The sequence below is a fragment of the Sciurus vulgaris genome (assembly GCF_902686455.1).
Source record: "Sciurus vulgaris genome assembly, chromosome: 14".
NCBI classification, from domain to species: domain Eukaryota; kingdom Metazoa; phylum Chordata; class Mammalia; order Rodentia; family Sciuridae; genus Sciurus; species Sciurus vulgaris.
Window position 1 is genome coordinate 51,777,018 of NC_136475.1, and position 16,226 is coordinate 51,793,243.

At 34.0% G+C, this 16,226-nt stretch overlaps 1 protein-coding gene across 11 annotated transcripts in view; it reads left to right on the forward strand.

The window, feature by feature from the left end:
• CCDC88A (coiled-coil domain containing 88A) overlaps positions 1-16,226 on the forward strand; it is a 122,505-nt gene that overhangs the window by 100,177 nt on the left and 6,102 nt on the right. For 3 of the 11 annotated variants that reach the window (XM_079110175.1, XM_079110178.1, XM_079110176.1), the window contains 9 exons: positions 1,003-1,148; positions 3,718-3,810; positions 3,945-4,159; positions 7,392-7,475; positions 8,475-8,678; positions 9,273-9,344; positions 10,300-10,380; positions 12,282-12,550; positions 12,948-16,097. In XM_079110175.1, coding sequence (XP_078966301.1) covers positions 1,003-1,148; positions 3,718-3,810; positions 3,945-4,159; positions 7,392-7,475; positions 8,475-8,678; positions 9,273-9,344; positions 10,300-10,380; positions 12,282-12,550; positions 12,948-13,940 — 2,157 coding nt within the window. In that variant the 3' untranslated portion in view covers positions 13,941-16,097. Of the gene's footprint in view, positions 1-1,002; positions 1,149-3,717; positions 3,811-3,944; positions 4,160-7,391; positions 7,476-8,474; positions 8,679-9,272; positions 9,345-10,299; positions 10,381-12,281; positions 12,551-12,947; positions 16,098-16,226 lie in introns of those variants that run through there. The other 8 variants (XM_079110185.1, XM_079110183.1, XM_079110179.1 and 5 more) reach the window with 7 other exon arrangements.

Below are 16,226 nucleotides of genomic sequence, written 5' to 3' on the forward strand. Positions count from 1 at the left end.
AACCATAAATCCTCAGTGGTAATGGACAGTAAACATCTCTTTTTGCTCAAGAGTTTGTGTGTTGGCCAAGCAGATGTGCCAGTCCATCCATTAATGTTTAGGCGAAAGGTTTGCTTCTGCATTTGTAGTTACCTGGCAGATACACTGGACAGTCTCCTGGGATACCTCTTTTCTGTTTTATGTGGCTTCTCATCTTCTAGCAGGGTTTCAGTAGACTAAGTGGAAGTACACAAGGCCTCATGAGTCCCAGGTTTGGAACTTTCACACATCATTCCCACTTTTTCTTGGCCAAAGGCATTCCAGATTTAAGAAGAGGGGAAATAGATTCCACTGCTTGTGGAAGAATGAGAATTCATATTGTAAGAAGGTGTGGATAAGGAAAGAAAATAAATGTGTTCTGTTTTTCAGTGGGTCTACCACATATTTCAATATTACAATATATAAATAAACCAGTCATGCTACAATATTGACAGTTCTTTTATCTAGATGATTATTTATGATTATTCATAGTAAGTTTCATTGTTCCTGATTTTATTTTCCTTTTGAGAATTTTCATTATCTACTATGACATACTTTACATAAATTACTTAATTCTTTCAATAGTTATAGCATGGTAAGAGCTATCCTCGTTTTATAGGTTTGAGAATTAACTAACTTGTCCAAATTTTCTTAGCCACTTAAATAAAAGACCGGAGATTCGAATTTAGCTTTTGGACTGTAAGTAAAACAGTTTTTAAGATAGAAAGCAGTATTTTGGAACAGATCATTTATTATATATTGAACCCAGTATTTGTGGGAATTAAGAAAATACATGTGTACAGTGTGTAACCCAGGGCTGTTGCTGTCATTATTACTAAAATAATCATTCATGTTCTGACTAAAGTGCAGTCATCTAATTGTTAAAACAGCGGAAGACTTAAGTCTTTGTGAAGTACTTAATATATTGATGAGTTATGTTAAATGTAAATGTTTAAAAAAGTTGTTTTGTGTGTGTTTAAACAGTTGCTTAGCCAACTTAAAGGAAATTTGGAAGAAGAAAATCGACACTTACTAGATCAAATTCAGACTCTAATGCTACAAAACAGAACACTTTTGGAGCAGAATATGGAAAGCAAGGATCTTTTTCATGTTGAACAAAGACAGTACATGTAGGTATCAAATAATTTCATGCTCTGAAATAGTAGTCATGATGTGATCATTGCCATACCCAGTGGCAGAGAAAATTTCATATTCATTTTTCTTTATTTTCAACGTATTTGAATATGTATTTTTGAGTGCTTATATTCCAGAAACACTAACATGAAAATATATGGTTCCTGCTCTAAAAGAATCAGTAATATAGGCTGGGGGATATAGCTCAGTTGGTAGAGTGTTTGCCTGGAGTGCACAAGGCCTGGGTTCAATCCCCAGCACCATACACACAAAAAAAGAATTAGTAATATAAAGCAATAAAGACAAGTAAATACTTTTTAATACATTAATTCTAAAGCTAGCTTTGGTGGTGCTTGCCCAGAATCCCAGGTAATTGAGAGACTGAAGCAGGAGGATTACAAGTTTGGGGTCAGTCTGGGCAATTTAGCAAGATATTATCTCAAAATAAAAAGGGCTGGAGATGTGGCTCAGTGGCAGAGCACTTGCCTAGCATGTGTGAATCCCTGGGTTCAGTCCCCAGTACTGTCAAAATAACAAACGCATACACACACACACACACACACACACACACACACACAATGGAGGTATGTGTAGGGGACCCTGGTTTCCAAAGATGAGACTTGAGCTGAGCTGAGATGTGAAGTTCCAAGAAAAGTTTGCTTGAAGTCCATGCCAGGCCAAGATAGCTGCAATGCAAAAATATGGAGGTACGATGAGTGTGTTGTAGGAACTAAAAGTTAATTATTATTTCTGGACCCAAACTAAAGAAGGAGGAACACTAGAGAAGTGGCTGAACAGTCAGGAGCCAGTTCACAGAAGTTTCTTTATGCCAAACAGTGGAGTTAAGATCAAATTACATGGGACTGGGGAGGTAGCTCAGTGGTAGAGCACTTGCCTAGGATGTGTAAGGCCCTAGGTTCAGTTGCCAGCATAGCCCCCAAAAATAAAATAAAATAAAAATCAAACTACATGAGAGATATGAGAGGCAGAATTAGCCAGCTAAATTATTGAGAAGTTAACTCCATTGAGAATGGAAGAATTTAATAAGACTCAGAGATTTGGACCTGGGCAACTCAGTGGACAGTCTTTGCATTTTACCATGATTCACCTGTAATAAATTCTTCCTTTCCCTTTGCCCACTAAAATAAGAAGCACCATAGTGTAATAGAAACCACCAACTGTTGGGCTGGGGATATAGCTCAGTTGGTAGAGTGCTTGCCTCGCGAGCACAAGGTCCTGGGTTCAATCCCCAGTACCACACACAAAAAAAAAAAAAAAAAAAAAAGAAAAAAAGAAAAGAAACCACCAACTGTTGAAATCAAACAGCTCCTAATTTATGTCCCACATTTCCAGTTTTGTCTGAAGACTACAAACGAGTCACTTAATTTCTTACATCATTAGCTGCTGCTTCTCTAAAATAAAGATAACATCTACTTCCATGATTATCTTAAGGTGTAAATGAAATACTGCTTTTTCAGACTCGTTCATGATGGTAGGCCAGGGCACATATGAAACCAGAGTACATAATACATTGTTTTCAAACACCTATTTTATTACAGAGTTTAGGGTGGGGAACATTATTTTGCTATTAATGCACAGGTCTGTCATGGAACAAAGTTTGCATGAATTTATTTTTGTTATTTTTAGTTTTTTTGTCATCATACTGAGAATTGAACTCAAAGGTGCATGCTAAGTAAGCACTCCACCACTGAGCTACATTCCTAGCAGTTTTTAAATTTTATTTTGAGGTAGGGTCTCACTATGTTGTCTTAGGCTGGCTGCCTCAACTGCCCAAGTAGCTGGGATTACAGGTATCTGCCACCATATCCAACTCAGAGTTTGCATGAACTTTTAAGACAAATGCAAAACCTTAAAGAAATTTCACATTTGTTGCTGGCCACTTTGGACTACAACTTTGTTTTTTTTAGGAATATGTGTTCCTTTAGTCTCTGCCATAGGAGGTATTGATTTTATTTATTTATGTGGTTCTGAGGATTGAACCCAGTGTCCTGCGTATGTGAGGCAAGTGCTGTACCACTGAGCCACAATCCCAGCACCTAGAGGTTTCTACTGATCTTTCTTCCTTCCTTCCTCCTTTCTCCCTTCCCTTCCCTACCCCCCACCCCTCCCCTCAGCCTCCCTTTCCTTTTCTTCCCTTCCCTTCCCTTTCCTTCTTTCTACCCAGGGGCACTTTACCACAGAGCCAAATTCCCAACCCTTTTTATTTTTTAATTTTGAGACAGGGTCTCACTAAATTGCTTAGGTTCTCACTAAGTTGCTGAGGTTGTCTTTGAATTTGTGATCCTCCTGCCTCAGCCTCCCAAGCTGCTGGGATCACAGGTATGCACCACTGTGCCCAGTTATATTAGAAATTTGAAGAAAAGGAGAAACATGCGGAAAAAAGCCATTGTACTTCCTAATAAACTTAACAGTTGTCAATCATAGTGACCATTTGTTTACATTTGGGGAAGAAGTAATATCATAGTCTCAAAATAATTTAATATCCTTCATAGCTGTACAAAACATGATGATGCATGTCCTAAAACATTATTTTTATTTTTATAGCGATAAGTTAAATGAATTAAGACGGCAAAAGGAGAAATTAGAAGAGAAAATTATGGATCAATACAAATTTTATGACCCATCTCCTCCTAGAAGGTACCATTAATCAAATTTTATGAATTTTTATTTTGGAAAAAATATTGATTTTTCAAGTATTTGGAAGACTTCTAATTTGTGAAGGATTTATGTGTTGAATTTTAGACTAAGAATTTTTTGAATTATTCTATTAGGAGAGGCAACTGGATTACTCTAAAAATGAGAAAATTGATAAAGTCCAAGAAAGATATTAATCGAGAACGTCAGAAATCTCTAACATTAACGCCAACCCGTTCAGACTCCAGTGAAGGGTTTCTTCAGCTGCCCCATCAAGATAGTCAAGATAGTTCTTCAGTAGGATCAAACTCTTTAGAAGATGGCCAAACCCTGGGGACCAAGAAAAGCAGCAGTGAGTGCTCAAACCTTTAAACTTAGTATTGATTTAGAGTTCTTTCTAAAGATAAAAAAAAAAAACCAACAAAAAACAATCTTTTGGGAGAATAATATGATGTATGGTGTTTCTTTTTAATCCTATGATAAAATTGATTGCATATTGCAATAATACACAACCACATAATTTTTTAAGATATATTATGTACAGAGATACTATCATTTGACCTGGGAGGTAAAATATTGTAGAAAAACATTGAAATAAGAACCAAAATAGCTCTGCCACTTGCAAGTTCTTTAACATGGGCAGACCTTTTACCTTTGCTTTATACTTCACAGAATGATTGTGAAAAACAAATAATAAATATGTATAAGATTTAATTTTCATAAATATAATAATCAAAATAAGGCATTTATAATTGGGGTTTGCTCATATACTTTGATGGTTATCAAATTGGAGCAAAGTCATTACATTTGTGACTCAAAAATAGGTATTAATTTGAAGAGGTATTAAATTACATAGAAATAACTGAAGGTTAAGAAAAGTATTGAGGGATGCTTGGGAAAAGTTTATTCAAATGAAATAAAGATAGATGTAAGATAATAAAGATGCAAATATGCATATAAACTTGTGATTTATCTTTTTATTACAAATTTTAGAAGTATCACATTATAACATGCCCTATGCAATTTGTAGCCTTTTTATTTGTTTACTAGTTTGCTTAAACAGCAAGAGCAAAATAAAAGCCTAAAAAAGCATATTTCAAGAGAAAAGAAATTTAATACTAAATCCTCTGAAAATATCCAAGAATTTAACTCTCAGAGAGTTCTTAAAATATGTAAACCAGGTACTTTGAATCCTCACATTATCACCAATTAGATGACTAAATTTTTAAATTTTAAATGAGCACACACATACTTATACCACCATTCTTCAGAAAGAAATAATCAAAAGCAGCTGCTTCTTCAGAACCCCAGAGATAGGATCTACACAAGTGACTCTCAGAGTACTCAGAAAATTGCAATGTTTTGGCCTCAGGTGAATTATCTCTGAAAGGGAACAGTATTTTAGAGTGAGGATATTAAATATTTATAACATGTATTTCAAAATACAAGTCTAACAGCCTGGAAACTAGAATTCATAGGTAAGCAACAACAACAGAAAGTAAACATATGCATACTTACATGTAAACATTAATTATCTAGAAAGCAGTCTGATTCTATTTCTCCACATAAAATCATTGCCTTCCTAGGTCTTTTGCCATCTACTCTTGTCCACAAATTAGTAGTTATTGTTTTGGAGGCATCATAAGTTTTCCTTTAAAAGATAACAGATAAGTGAGTTTTATCTGCCTCCTTTAGATGTAAAATACCTCATACTAAGTAAAAAAATGGAAACACATCTACTTTTTTTTTTGTAGTTAAAGATGTTTTGATTCAGGTATGAGAGCATATACAATAAAGGCACAACAATCTTTTTTTGAGGTCATCCTCTGTTTGAAGTATAAATCTGTCATTCTTTTATGCTCTCTGTCAAAACATTCAGAATTAAGAAGCAGAAGGATTCTTGCTTCCCCTTTCCTGTAGTTGTTCATTTATAGAATTTTTAAAACAGACACAAAACCCAATAGTACTACTATTCCTTTAATTTTAAGTGTGCTTTGGGAAAAGAATATTGTATATTTCCAAGCTAACTGCCATAAGAAGAATCACATTCCATCCCTGGCAAATTTAAAACTTTTATCCATTTTGGAAGAGTGTCTGTCTGTCAGTAGAGCAGTCTTTGGAAAACAGTTGAAAACAGGAAAAGAAAAAAGTCTAAATAAGACAACATGTGCGTGCATGCATGCTACAACCACCCAGCTTTGTTTTAGCTAAGTGTCCATTTTTACATTGTTTTCAGTCCATTTTTTTTAATCATTGAAAACAGCTGTGTTTATTAAGCTTGAGGAGAAATAGATCAGATTAAAAAGCTTAAATGAACCACGACTTACAGCAGTCAAACAAGTTAAAAAACTGCATGTCCATTGCATTCTTTTGATACTTGTCAGTTTATTAAAAGAGCATTGATGCTTTACAAAATGATAGCAAACCCTGAGAAGGGTGTGTGAATGTTTTTAAGTCTTTACAAGTTGTTTTCCTAACTCTTAAACTACATTTCTGGGATCGTAATTTCTTATATTTAAATCTTAACTGAAATGTAGTTTAAGAATGACTAAGTGACTCCTATACGTGAGTGATAATCCCTTCACTAATAAAATTTTTTTACACGATATTTTTTAAAATAAACTCACCCAAAGCACCCTTCAAAATGTTGTATTATATGTATTTTTATTTCATTTTGCTTACTTTAGGGTGTCTTATTTTTTTCTTTTTTTTTTTTTTTTTTTTTTGTGGTGCTGGGGATCAAACCCAGAGCCTTGTGCTTGCAAGGCAAGCATTCTACCAACTGAGCTATCTCCCCAGCCTCCAGGGTGTCTTATCTTTTTCACTTTATCAGAGCTTATTGCTAATAATAATTATGCTATCAAAATATTCTTTTTTCCCCTTTTTCCCAACCAACTTTTTCTAAAATTAACCCCATATAATTGCTTGTTTCATCTTTAGACTTTGCTCGAAAGAATAAATATTTCTATGGTACTGCTAAATGATGCATTAGAAGCCAGTTTAGACCAATATTTTCTTCATTAAAGTTTAGGAGGAAATGAAAGGTTTTAAGATGACTTTAAAAGTTTCTTTAGATCGTTTAAAACATCTTAAGGAACCCCTAATTTTGTGTTGATGCATATTACAGTAGAATCTAAATTACTTTTCTAAAATAAAGCCTTTAACTTCAAAAGTTAAAGAAAATAAGGGCTTGAAAAGCCTTGTACATTTTCATGTACCTTACAGAACACCAATAGCCTAATTTTAAAAGTTTGCCTTTACAATTTAACTAGGAAAATTTGTCCCTTCACAAGTAATTCTAACCCGTTCCTGTTTTTATAGTAGTTTAGCCAAGTCAAGCTTTCCAATTATGTTCCTCATCATTGTCTTCAGTGCTTTTCCAAGTATTTTAAACTATCAAAGTACATATCTCATATTTCATTATCATTCAGCAGCATGAGAATAAGCTTTAATATAGCATACATAGCTGAAACTCAAAACATTCATTTCTGTCCTTAATTTCAACATTTAACTCCCATCTGTTCTTCTCCCTTTTTTCTTTCATTTCCCTGTTTCTGTTTTTCCCTCATGCTCTGACATTAAAGTGGTTGCACTGAAAAGACTGCCCTTTTTGAGGAACAGACCGAAGGATAAAGACAAAATGAAGGCCTGCTACCGTCGTTCCATGTGTAAGACTTTATGACAGTTCAGCTTCTTTCGAATGACTACACTAGATTCCATTACTAATTTTTCACTAACCTTTCTCTGGACTGTGCCAATTTATTATTTTGCAAAGTGCAGTCTTCCTTTAACACAAGGAGCTGGAAGAATATTTTTTTCAAAGCTTGCACTGAGTTTGCATTATATGTATGTCTACTGATACATATACATGCATATGTTTAGTAATACATGTAATATACTTAAAATTTTCCAGTGCTTTTGAAAAGTTGGCAGAAAAAAAGAACATTAATTTTATATGCCATGGAGATTTTTTCCCTCAAGAAATATACTTAAGGAAAATATAACAAAATCTTTAGCATTAGGTATTTTTTTCCTTAATGAACCTGGTTAAATAAATAAATAAATAAATGGCCTATAATCCTTGAAAATGTTTGTCATTCTTTATATAATAATATTCTGGGTTTCTTTTTTTTTTTTTTAAGTGGAATGGGTAATTACATAATCACATTAAATTCTATCACTTTGGACATCATCTCTTTCAGGTTTTTATTCAGTGGTATACTTATTTAATTTGTAAAATGAATAATTTCTTCAGTAACCTGCTCTGACCAAGGACTCCTTCATTTTCAATAATGATGCTGTATAAGAATTGCTCTCCATCTTAATTCATTCCATTTTTGTCACCACACAACTACATTATGAAGGCTTCTAATTATATTGCACATCATTGCACAAAAGCATGGCAATTGGACCTAGTAAAATTCCTCTTTGTCTTTTTAAGGGGGTGGAGGTGGGATAAAAATATTTACTGAAACTTATCAGCCTTTGGCTTCCTCATTTCATTCAACTGAATGCATGTCATAATTTCAGATGACCTCATGGTTATAGTTTTTTTATGTCCATTTGCATTAGTTCATAGACAAAAATCAGATCATTTTTAATACAAAATAGAAATAAGAGCAAATACATTAACCATGCTGATTCATTTGCTTTCATTTGCATCCCAGCCATGAATGACCTGGTGCAGTCCATGGTCCTAGCAGGAGGACAGTGGACAGGTAGTACTGAGAATTTGGAGGTTCCTGATGATATTTCAACGGGTAAAAGGAGAAAAGAATTGGGAGCTATGGCCTTCTCTACTACAGCCATCAACTTTTCAACTGTCAACTCTTCTGCAGGCATCAGATCCAAGCATTTGGTTAATAATAAAGGTATAGGCCGTCTGCTATTTGCACTGTGGTGTAACTGTTAACAACAGGAATTTTAATTTGACTTTCCCCTGTGTTCTTTTTTCAAACAACCTTAATAATTATCAAAACATAATCTGAATTTAATTTGGAGGAATTTTCAAATCATTTCAAAAATTTAAAACATTACACAAATAATTAAAATCCACTTTAGGCCTACTTTCATAATAAACAGCTGATGAACTAACAATTGAAAAGGAGAAGTAAACCAGGAAAAGAGTGAAAAAAGGAGAAAGAAATGTAAGTTTAAAAAATAAAACAATGTAGAAGTACTGCAACTTTGTAGAACCACATAGAACAATCTAGGTTCTTGTTTTGCTTTCCAGGGCCATGGGGGTGATTGTTTCATTGCTTCTGACATTTTCCCTAAGCAAGTCAACTCTCATCAGAACTACTTGGTTTCTTACTCCTAGTTCCAATTTCTGGCTGAGTCTGTGAAATATGTTTAATCAATATATATGTGATTGAAGAAGAACTTCCATGTTCTGTGTAAATAACATTTTGTAGTGGGATTTTTTTTACAAAATATGTTTATATTCATTTTGCTATTTTATGTAGATGCTACATCCTTTGAAGACATAAGTCCACAAGGTATTAGTGATGATTCTAGTACGGGATCAAGAGTTCATGGTAAGATATGGTCCTTTATTTAGAGAGTACACATTAAATACTGAATGGGAATGCTGACACTCTTGCATTGAATAGGTGAATGTGGCATTGCCAGCAAGCATGTTTTTGCTGTTCTGCATCTCATAGTTACTTCTACCATTTCTTCAAACTTAATCCTCCCTTTTGTCCTTTTTAATATTATAGTTTCATCTACATGTTCTCTATTTTAATTGAGGTCATTTATAAAATATGCCTGCATAACTCAAAGGTGATTTTGTTTCCATTTTTATATAAGGCTAGTTATAAGAGTTACATTTTACCATTGATTTAAAAATATCTGTTTTGGTAAAGGATGAACTTTACCAGAGGTTTTCCAATTGAATATTTTGGATTTTTTCAGTTCCATCTGAAATCATATCTTAAAAAACCAAATCATTATTAACAAACAAATGAATAACATAATAGAGGAATTTCATGGAATTTAAGCAGAATTTTAAGAAGTAGTAGCATAGGGCAGTGTAAACTGTACAGTTGTTTCTCTTGTATACATAGACAAGACAGTGACTTATCAAGATGCTTATATTCCTTCTCTTTTGGCATCTCTGCAGTGCGCAGTATTCCTTGTCTTATCTATTGTAAGTGAATCACTAGCATTTTGTCGGGGACTGGGAAAACACATTCAACTAAAACAGTTCTGGTATACATCTAGAAATTATTTTCAAAAATAAATATGTACTTTTTCTCTCTTCTTTGAATCTCAACTTTTGTTTCAGAAGTGTCTTGTTCTCAAGTGTCTTAATGAACTATCTGAAAATATCTTTGCTTTCTAAACTGTAAGATTCACCTGTCTGTGGGCATGCTTAGTCTGTGAAAGTATGCATGATTGCTTCCTCAAAGCATTCTGTGATCAGAATGTACAATTCAGTGTTATCAGCTTAGAAGTTTTATCACACTGTCTCCTGATTTTTTCATTTAGCTTCAAGACCAGCCAGCCTTGATAGTGGCAGAACATCCACTAGCAATAGCAATAATAATGCTTCACTCCATGAAGTCAAAGGTATGCTGTAGGTAAATTTATCCATGTAATCCATCCATTTCCAGTAATAATTAAAAGTTTGGGAGGGGCTGAGCCTATAGCTCGGGGGCAGAGCACATGCTTAGCATGGAAAAGGCCCTGTTTTCAGTCCCCAGCACCAGTGGGGATCGAAGTTGGAGATGTGATGAAGTTTCCAGGAAAAAGTATGACATATAAATCTGTGTTTGGAACATAGTTCTTTGAGCATTTATACTTTTTTCATTGTAATACATCTGTATTTCAATGAATACTAATGTAAAAACAGGAGCAATTATTTTGGTTTCATTTTTTCATCTTCACAGATAAAATAATTGTAATCCTTATACATAAAATTATCCATTGGTCCTTATTTTATGTACATTTTGTTTGACATTCAAGTGATTGTCCTTAATTTTCTTATGCATGTACATTAAACTTTAGAAACATTTTTAGCTTAATTATCCACAAAATAAGATGAAGCTTTGTTATTTTTAATTTGAGAAGCAATTGTGTATGTGTGTGTGTGTATATATGTTGCACAAGAGCTGTAAGGATGCATATTGCTTATAGAAATAATTATTTTAAGACTAATTCCTCGATTCTTAAATATGCATTAAAAGGTGAGGCTTTTATGTAAATGTATGGAAACTTTGACTAAAATCTTTATCCTTTAAGATACACTGCCTTTTCAGATGCTGGAATTGTTTAACCAATCTGTCATAGTTATTCTCTGTAGTCCAGAATTGTCAAATTATATAATGAACACATTTATTCTGTTGCTTTGAGGATTATAGAATTATTTTGTCTCAGTTGAAATTTCATCGTTAATGCTATAACATATTGCAGTGATCTAAAATATCTGATTTTGAGGAGGAATTTTTTTTTACAAGCATATTATGTCTAGAAGGAAAACAGTCTAAACTATGAAGAATTTCTTTTGATTTGAAAATTTAAGACAATGTTATTGCTGTAAAATGTTACATAAGTTGGGACAACTTCTTTGATCTGTCACTTTATTCTCTATAATTAGGAAACCATGGAAAGTGGCATTTTCTGTTTTGATATATCATACAGTTTTTTATTGATCAAAACAAATCAGTACTCTTGAGGAATAGCATCAATTTTAGGGAGCTTTATTCCAAAACTAACTAATTTCCATTCATATAGTTCAGCTTCAGCTGAGTCTTATAAGGCTATATAGGAACATACCAACAGTGGACAGTAGGAACAATAAGATGATTCAGTCATTAAGAAAAGAATAAAACAGCAAATATTTTATTTTGTATTTTACTGAATTTTCTAATTGTATCATATCTCCATTTGACTTACCTTATGTATATAAATTTTTTAATTTAAGTTATTCAGTTAGGATGAACAGCACCTTCAAATAAGTAAAGGGAACTTAATAGAGAAAGAACTAGAAAAGAATCTCTTTTCTTTCTTTTTTTTTTTTTGCATTCAGAACAGTTTGGGTTTTAACATTCTGAAATAATTTAAAACTCATGTAATAATGTTCTTGTTCTAAATTTTATAATTATTTGGGCCTTAATTTTTAAAACTGTATTTATTCACTCATCTGTTTATTCATATATTTAGTCATCAATATGTTGAATGCCTTCTTTGTCAGAGGTTCTCTTTAGGCTCTGAGTATTATGGTAAAAGCAAATTTTTGTCCTTGTGGAACTTAAAATACCTGTCATTTTGACAAAATAAGGAAGCAAGCTGTGACCAACAGTTGTTAAACTGATGAAAAATTAACATGATTTACTAAGTATTTATAAATAAAACTTAAAAGTAAGATTGGCTGTTCGTTCAATGAGAGTCTAGTCAACAAATATTACTGCCTATATAGTATTAATCTCATCTCTATTACTGAGGTCTCAACATACCATTTACTCCAAAAGCAGGTGCAGTTAATAACCAAAGCAGGCCACAAAGCCACAGCAGTGGAGAATTTAGCCTGCTTCATGATCATGAGACTTGGTCCAGCAGTGGTAGCAGTCCAATCCAGTACTTGAAAAGACAGACCAGATCAAGTCCAGTGCTCCAGCACAAAATGCCTGAAACACTGGAAGGTCGAGCACATCACAAAATCAAAACTGGTTCCCCTGGAAGTGAAATTGTTACTCTACAACAGTTTTTGGAAGAAAGCAACAAGCTTACCTCAATACAGGTTAGTTTTATATATAATGACCTTAATTAAGATGATTATTGCCCAGTGCAGTGGCTGTAGTCCCAGTAGCTCTGGAGGCTGAGGCTAGATGATTGCAAGTCCAAAGCCAGCCTCAGCAACTTAGTGAGGTCCTAAGAAACATAGTGAGACTCTGTCTCAGAATAAAAAAGGGCTGGGGATATGATTCAGTGGTTAAGTGCCTCTTGAGTTCAAATCCCTGGTGCCAAAAATAAAAAAGAAGAATATCACAAGTTAAGTATCTGAACTTCATAGCTTTAAAAAAAATTTCTGGAGTGTTAAGAATTACCTGCATCTGTATATCATATAGCTCAGTATATCAGGAAAATCAAAACATGACTGTATTTACTGATCTGCTTTAATTTTTTTTTTTAAACAGTTAAAGTCCTCAAGCCAAGAGAATCTTTTAGATGAAGTAATGAAAAGTTTGTCTGTCTCTTCTGACTTTTTGGGAAAAGACAAACCAGTTAGCTCTGGTCTTGCCAGGTCAGTAAGTGGAAAAGCCCCAGGGGACTTCTATGAGAGACGGACAACTAAGCCTGAATTTGTGAGATCTGGTCCTCGAAAGACTGAAGATGCATACTTCGTTAGTTCTGCAGGAAAAACTACACCAGGCACTCAAGGAAAGATAAAATTAGTAAAAGAAACCTCTCTGTCACGACAATCAAAAGATAGCAATCCTTATGCCACTTTACCTCGTGCAAGTAACGTGATTTCTACTGCTGAAGGAACTACACGAAGGACAAGCATCCATGATTTTTTGACCAAGGACAGTAGACTACCTGTATCAGTTGATTCACCACCGCCTGCTGCTGATGGCAACATCACTGCAGCATCTAGTGAGTACCATTTACACCAGTGGTCCTCTCATGCACTTCATAGTTCAACACATGCTGTAGATTCTTGTGTCCAAAATGATTTAGCTACAGATATGCCTGAGTCTCTCTCTACCCTGGCTAGAAGCTCAAGAAGAGAAAAGTCACATTTTCTAAACCAAACTTTTGCCACTCTGACTATATCTAATGAGGCATTTGGAATATCCACTAAAGATGACATAGGATCATTTACTATGATTCATTCATCTCAGCCATTCTTATCCCTCAACACAGAATTAGTTAGTAACATAAGTGGGTTACCTCTCAGATCAGTCACCAGAGATACTGACCATGTTTCTGCCCCTTCAGATAAAGCTGCACAGAAAGATAATGAACAGTTTTCTGATTGTCAGAATCCTAGTAACAGTAACTCACAGTCCTCTATAGATAGCAATAACCTTATCATTCCTGCATGCCTCTATCCTGATGACACAGAAGCTGCATTGTTGGTTTCTGAGGATAATCAAACCGTTTGGTATGAATATGGTTGTGTATGATCAAAATTGCATAATACTGTGATGTTATTTAATATGCACTGTGCTTCTCTCATCTGAAGAGCTGCTATTGAAAAGTATCATTTGGCTAGGTTTTTTTTTAATTTAAAATTGTGTTATTGTCTTCAGCTGTATGTGATGGCATGTATATAAACATGAATGTGTAACCACACCAAAGCCTGCACGAAATATTAATTACATTGTACATTTTCTGCATGACTTTAAAAACCTCAACTATATGTGCTCCTCTTTCGCATTTTTTGTCACTTGACAAAAAGGTTATTACATTGATATCCTGTGCATGTTAAAATAGTTGCATGTTCTATTACCAATAGGGCATTTTAGTCATATTTGTTTTGTTGCTTCCAAAAAGTGATCATTCACTCACTCTCCTTCATCTTCTGCTCCTACTTTTCTCTCACTCTTGTTTCTTTTTACATCCCAGAATGTGCACTTTATATTGCACATGTACAGTATTAATAAGGAAAATGTTAAAAAATAATTTTCTAATGTAGTTTAATTATGCTGTTGTGCATACAAAGAAATAATTAATAATGCAATTTAACATTTTGTGTAGCAAATTTTAATGACTGCCCATGTTTATAAAACATTGTTCAGACTTAAAACATTGTTAATATTCATAAATTTTTGAAAACCCCTTCAAATTTAAATGTCATTTACACAGTGACTAGGAGCAGTTGTATTAATTCTTTGCATTTTCCTTCATCTGATAAATACAACAGTTTAAGTATTATCGTTCCTTCAAGATGATTTCTTTTCTTGGAACCAGTTAACACAGTAGTTTTTCTAGTTCTTTTTTAATAGAGAGTCAAACAATAAACAAAATCATATTCAATATGTTGGAAATTTTGTATTTTTACTTCTATTGCAAAAGGGTAGCAAGTTTACAAAGTGGTAAAAATCATTACTTCTATAATTAATGATTAAAATATGTATGTATATCCTTAGAACAATTTTTTAAAATTAATACACTGTGCTGAAATGTACAATTAGGACTTGTAACCATTTAAACAAACGAGTGTCTTCATAGGATAAATTATAGAATTAAGAATAAATACAAATGTTAAAGCAAAAAACACCATATAAGATAATATTTACAAACTCTAATTCCATTGTCATAAACTTTTTTTTAAAACTGTAGATGGAGTCAATATCTTTATTTTATTTATTTTTATGTGGTGCTGAGAATGGAACCCAGTGCCTCACACATGCTAGGCAAGCGCTCTAGCACTGAGGTACAATCCCAGCCCTGTCATAAACTTTTAAATTATCTTCCTATGTTCACATTACTTTCAAAGCAAATCAGATAAACTTGAATTACTAATTCCCAGAATATTTTTAAAAATATTATAATCCCTATTCACTTAAATCTGGAGGAATATATCTTAGCTCTGTCTCTAGAATATGTTTGCCATTTTGATTGAGCCTAACTATTACTGATAATAACTCAGGCTGGAATCTGGAAGGAATGCCTTGAAATGTGACTTTTTTTGCAGGGGGGGAAGTACTAGAGATTGAACCTCAGGGGCACTTGACCACTGAGCCACATCCCCAGCCCTGTTTTGTAATTTATTTAGAGACAGGGTCTCACTGAGTTGCTTAATGCCTTGCCAAGTTGCTGAGGCTGCTTTGAACTCAAGATCCTCCTGCCCCAGCCTCCAAGCTGCTGGGATTATAGGCGTGCACCACTGCAGCTGGCAAAATGTGACTTTTTAAGTAAGAAGGAATTAATTATTATTTTATATTCATTATTATTAAGCTGTTATTGTTGGAATAGAGGAAAATCTGCAGAGAATCTTTGTTTAATGAAACTTGTATCCTAAGTTATCCTCTGATACTTAACATGAGATCTTTCACAGGCTAGGCCCCTTCCATTTTTACCATTAATCATGCTTTTTTTTTTCATAACTGTTACTAGAAAAGTGGTCTAGCACAGCTAATCAGATGATCAAAAGCAGAAATTTTCACCTTTTTTAGTACAGTTTCTGCATGAATACTTCGTTTTATTTTACTATTAGTTTTTGCTCAGTTAGTCCTAACATTCCAAAATTTGGGGTGCTAATATTCTTTTTTTTTCCTCTCTCTCTTTTCTCTTCATCCCTTGCTCTGTCCTTCCCTCTCCCCCCCAGCCTTCTCTCTCTCTCTTCTCTCTCTTTCCTAGGGATGCTGTACTACTAAGTTGCATCGCCATTCCCCCTGTTCTTCCCCCCTGTGGATGGGGTCTCACTGAGTTACCAAGGCTGACCTCAGACTTGCAGTCCTCCCTCA